At 61.8% G+C, this 4,098-nt stretch overlaps 2 protein-coding genes across 2 annotated transcripts; one reads left to right on the forward strand and one right to left on the reverse strand.

Moving 5' to 3' along the window:
* On the forward strand, positions 1-736 carry LOC120905786 (migration and invasion enhancer 1). Its single transcript, XM_040316908.1, has 2 exons — positions 1-181; positions 285-736. Exons 1-2 carry the CDS (start codon positions 129-131, stop codon positions 544-546), a joined length of 315 nt encoding a protein of 104 aa, XP_040172842.1. The 5' UTR covers positions 1-128; the 3' UTR covers positions 547-736.
* LOC120905783 (molybdenum cofactor sulfurase) lies at positions 584-4,098 on the reverse strand. Its single transcript, XM_040316903.1, has 2 exons — positions 3,062-4,098; positions 584-2,983 (listed from the first exon to the last, which is right to left on the reverse strand). The coding sequence occupies exons 1-2, from the start codon at positions 3,129-3,131 to the stop codon at positions 741-743; spliced, it is 2,313 nt and encodes a 770-aa protein (XP_040172837.1). The 5' UTR covers positions 3,132-4,098; the 3' UTR covers positions 584-740.

Below are 4,098 nucleotides of genomic sequence, written 5' to 3' on the forward strand. Positions count from 1 at the left end.
GCCCAGCAAAATCGATAAAAATCAACCTTCTAAATATATTATCCTTGCTCCAAACCAAAACAAAAACACAGCGAGGCGCTAACTGTGCAACGCAAAATTCGCCGAAAAACATCACACCACATCCAACCATGTCGGAGGGTGAGGCAGCGCGCCCGAAGCCTCGAGTCGACATCGAGTATTGGTACGTGACCGCGGCGTGCCAGCGCAGGGCAGCAATGCGTGTTTTGGTAGTGTAACTACATGAAAGCTCTTCCCTGTTTTCCCGCTTCTTCGCGACCCCATAGCAATGTGTGCAACTCGAAACCGCAGTGCCTGGAGCTGGCCGCCCTGATACGGGAGCAGATCCCGGAGGCGGATGTGGTCTGCCGCACCGGGCGGCGCGGCTCGTTCGAGGTGCAGATCAACGATACGCTCGTCCATTCCAAGCTGGGCTCGCTCGCTTTCCCGCGCTACGAGGAGGTGGTGCAGAACGTGCGCAACGCCCGGGACGGCCTTCCCGTGGCCAAGGTGGCGGAGCAACCGATCACGGACTGTGTGCTGCAGTAGTGCTGGGCTGGGGCGAGCAAAGAAAGCCAGAGAGATGTGCGGTGGTGTGTCTTCTAGTCCGTTTTTTTTTATTGCTAAAGTATCCAGGTGCGTTGTTGGTGGGTAAACCGCAAAGTTTAATGTTCAGTGTGCGTTTAATGCGTGTGTGTTTAGCAAAACAAAAAGAAAAAAAAAGGTTTTGACCCTCGGATTCGCTATTCGCTTTCCTCGATTACACCCGAAACCGTCGCACCGAGGGGCAGCTCCCGGTCGGCCCAATCGCCCGCCAGCGACAGGTAGACGCCGAACCGCATCCGCCCGCCAAACTCGCGGCTGATCGTGCGTAGCGGCTCCGCCGTCCGCTCGCCCGTCGCCTGATCGATGCAGATCATCTGGCAGCGGGTGCAGGGCCCGTCGACGGTGAACTGGCTGGGGCCGACGAGCACCCGCCGCCAGTCCGACTCCTCCAGCGGGCGGACCGTCTCGACGATCAGGTTGCCCCGGAACCGGTCGACCAGCGCGTCGAGCGACGGTGCGTCCGCGCCGTCCCAGTCTCCGTCCCCGACCTTGTCGCGCAGCCACCGGACCGACGTGCGGTTGACGAGCAGCAGCTGGGCCTGGTTGTTGAGCGACAGGGCGCGGTCGGTTTGGCGCTGGCGGCGCGGCTCCTGCTCGGACTGGCGCAGCAACCGCAGCCCGGAGACACCGAGCGCCCGGCTGACCCAGTCGGCCGCCCGCTCGCCACAGTCCACGCCCTGCACGCTGTCCCGGCACACCTTCGTCTGGCAGAGGTGTGCGGCGGCCGGCTCGCCCGCCTCTCCATCGCCCTCCAGCTCGATCGTCAGCGGCTCGTCCTCGAGGTCGGCGTGCCGCAGCACCAGCCGCCCGTCCGCAATGTCCGGCTGGATGCGGCACATGGCCGGCAGCTTCTTCTGCGTCATCGCGGCCCCATGCTCGTCCACGATCAGGAACGCGCGGTCGTAGAGCAGCCCGGTCGGGGCGAGCGGCCACCCACCGGCAGTGACGCGCAGCGGACCGCACGACTTGACCGGATACAGGCAGAGCTGCACCAGCCGCGGCCGGTCGTAGCTTTTGTACTGCGCGAGGACGTCCGCGCGCGACAGCGGCCCGGTTAGCGAGCGGCGCACGTAGCATCGGCGCACCATCGCCACCAGCCGGTCGACGTCGGACCGGCGCGTGCAGTACCCGAACGAGACGCGCACCGACCCGGTCGGCTGCCCGTCGATCAGATCGTTCGCGTCGCCGCACACGTGCCCGGCCCGGTAGTGGCGCAGCAGATCGTCATCGGCGAGCCGCAGGTGGCGCTGGCAGGCGCCCGGATTGCAGAAGCACCCGGTGCGCAGGTAGATGCCGTGGTTTGCGGCCATACACGCCACCTCGGCGAACCCTACGTGCCCGCCGTCGTCGTTCAGCACGTTAAAGTTGACGATGGCGCCCTGCGTGCGGGCGTCCCCGAACGCGGTATCGTGGTACAGGTCGACCACCCGGCCGCCGTTTGCGTGTTGCAGCGCCTGCAGCTCCCGGTAGCAGTGGCGGGCGAGCTGGAAGGTGTGCCGCTGGATCCGGTCCATCGTGGGGCCGGGTATGAGGCGCGTGAGCGTCTCCAGACACGGCAGCAGCGCCGCTATCGAGAGGAAGTTGATCGTGCCGTCCTCGAGGCGGTCCGCTAGCGCGTCCCGGAGCTCGTGGAACCGGTCCGGCCCGCTCAGCGCTATCTTGACCGTGCCACCGCCGTAGTACCGCTTCCCGCGCAGCAGCGGTTCCGCGTCCCGGCGCACCAGCAGCGCGCCCAGCCCGGTCGGGTAGCCGAAGATCTTGTAGAACGACAGACAGACAAAGCTCGGCCGGTAGCGGGACAGGTCGAGCGGGCTGGTCGAGACGTGGCTGGCCGCATCGAGACAAACGTGAAACGCGTCCCCGCCGTACCCGCGCAGCCCGTTCCGCTCGATCAGCTCGCACAGCTCCAGCGGGTACTTGGCGCCGTTAAAGTTACACTGGGCGGGAAAGACGAGCAGCGAGGGTCGAAGGGGGTGTTGGCGCCGTGGGTCCTCCGGTTCGTTCAGCGCCTGCAGCAGCTCGGCCCGCTCGATCGGCTGCACCCGGCCGGTGCGGACGAGCTCGCGCATCCCCAGCACGGACGTGTGGCTGTCGCGCAGGTAGACGAACGAGCCCGGCTCGGCGTCGCCCTGCCCGAACTCGAACGACTCGGCGACCAGCTTCAGGCTGGCGGTCGTGCCGGAGGTAAACACCAGGCTGTAGTCGGCCGGCCGGGTCTGGAACCAGCGCAGCACCCGGTACCGCACGAGATCGATCAGGTCCTCCATGGTGCGGCTGGTGTGCGGGTTGCAGTACAGGCCGCCCCCCAGCAGCTCCTGGACGGCGCGCAGCTGCGACTCGCCGTACAGTGCCGTGCCCGCGTGGTCCAGATAGCATTTGTCTGTGGGTAAGTAGTACAAAACAAACACACACACGCTTTATCCTTGATAAGCTCACACAGGGGGGAGAACGCGCTTACCTGCCAGGCGGGAGAAATCTTGCTCGATTTTTAACCGCTCCTCGTCGGTGAATTCTTCTACGAATTCCATCCTCTCCCCTAAACCAAGACAACCGTAAGCAAACAGCAAACAGGATCTCCAGCCACCGCTCACAATCACTCTCACACTGATTTTAGAGACTGCGGTGCGCGATAACGATCGTGACGAGGCTGAGGGCGCCCGAGATAAGCAGCCGTTTTCTCGATGAGCGCGCTAGCAGCATGCGTGTGCGCTTCCAGCCCGCATCTCACGTGCCGTACCACACTGTTAGCCACATTTAAATGCTCCGTGGGGTCAGCAAAGCGCCCACTCATCGATTCGGGCCGAGACTCAATCAATTCCGCTTCTGGACGTTTCGGACGTTGGCAACCCAAAGGGGGAAGGGGCGGGTAGGGATGCAGAGGAAGAAGCAAAACAAATAGGGTTTGATATGAAACCACAGGGCTTCGACTGCCCTGTGTGTGTGTCTGTGTTCGGGCTCTAGATAATGATCGCTTCTCGGTTCGACATTTCCGACAGTCCAAAACAGTGTATGGTTTCCTGTTTGACAGCTCGGGGGAGGACAGTTTAGCTTCCTAAACTGCTGCTTTGCTGGAAGGTTTGCCTATTTTCACATTGTGCAATTGTGCCCCACTCCGCGGTGTGTGGTGTACGTCGCATGCGAGTGAGCGGACGGCCCCGTGTGCCCGTAACCCATGGTAACGTCTCGGCACGCACCCGAACCAACCGGTGTAAACTGTCGTCGTGGCCTTGCAGGCCGGTATGCAGCAAATGTCCATTTATTACGTAACGTTGAAATTCTGATTTTTGTTTTTCGATTTTCACTCCCAACCGTGCAGAACTGTAACGAGTTGCTTGGGATTTCCTTTATGAGGCCTTACAATTAAATACAGTAGGTGACAGCTTAGTTGATAATTCTTCACTGGAGCTTTTCCTTTTGGGTATTTTGTTTGCGTTCAAAAAGCTCAAGTCAACGCCAATGAGTATAATACAGCCAGCGAGTGTCGTTGCTCCTCAG

This window comes from Anopheles arabiensis, chromosome X (assembly GCF_016920715.1).
Source record: "Anopheles arabiensis isolate DONGOLA chromosome X, AaraD3, whole genome shotgun sequence".
NCBI lineage: Eukaryota > Metazoa > Arthropoda > Insecta > Diptera > Culicidae > Anopheles > Anopheles arabiensis.

Coding starts and splice junctions, on each gene's coding strand:
- LOC120905786 (XM_040316908.1), top strand. CDS start 129: ATGTCGGAGGGTGAGGCAGCGCGCCCGAAGCCTCGAGTCGACATCGAG. Junction 182..284: donor CGAGTCGACATCGAGTATTG/GTACGTGACCGC, acceptor GCGACCCCATAG/CAATGTGTGCAACTCGAAAC.
- LOC120905783 (XM_040316903.1), bottom strand. CDS start 3,131: ATGGAATTCGTAGAAGAATTCACCGACGAGGAGCGGTTAAAAATCGAG. Junction 2,984..3,061: donor AGATTTCTCCCGCCTGGCAG/GTAAGCGCGTTC, acceptor ACTTACCCACAG/ACAAATGCTATCTGGACCAC.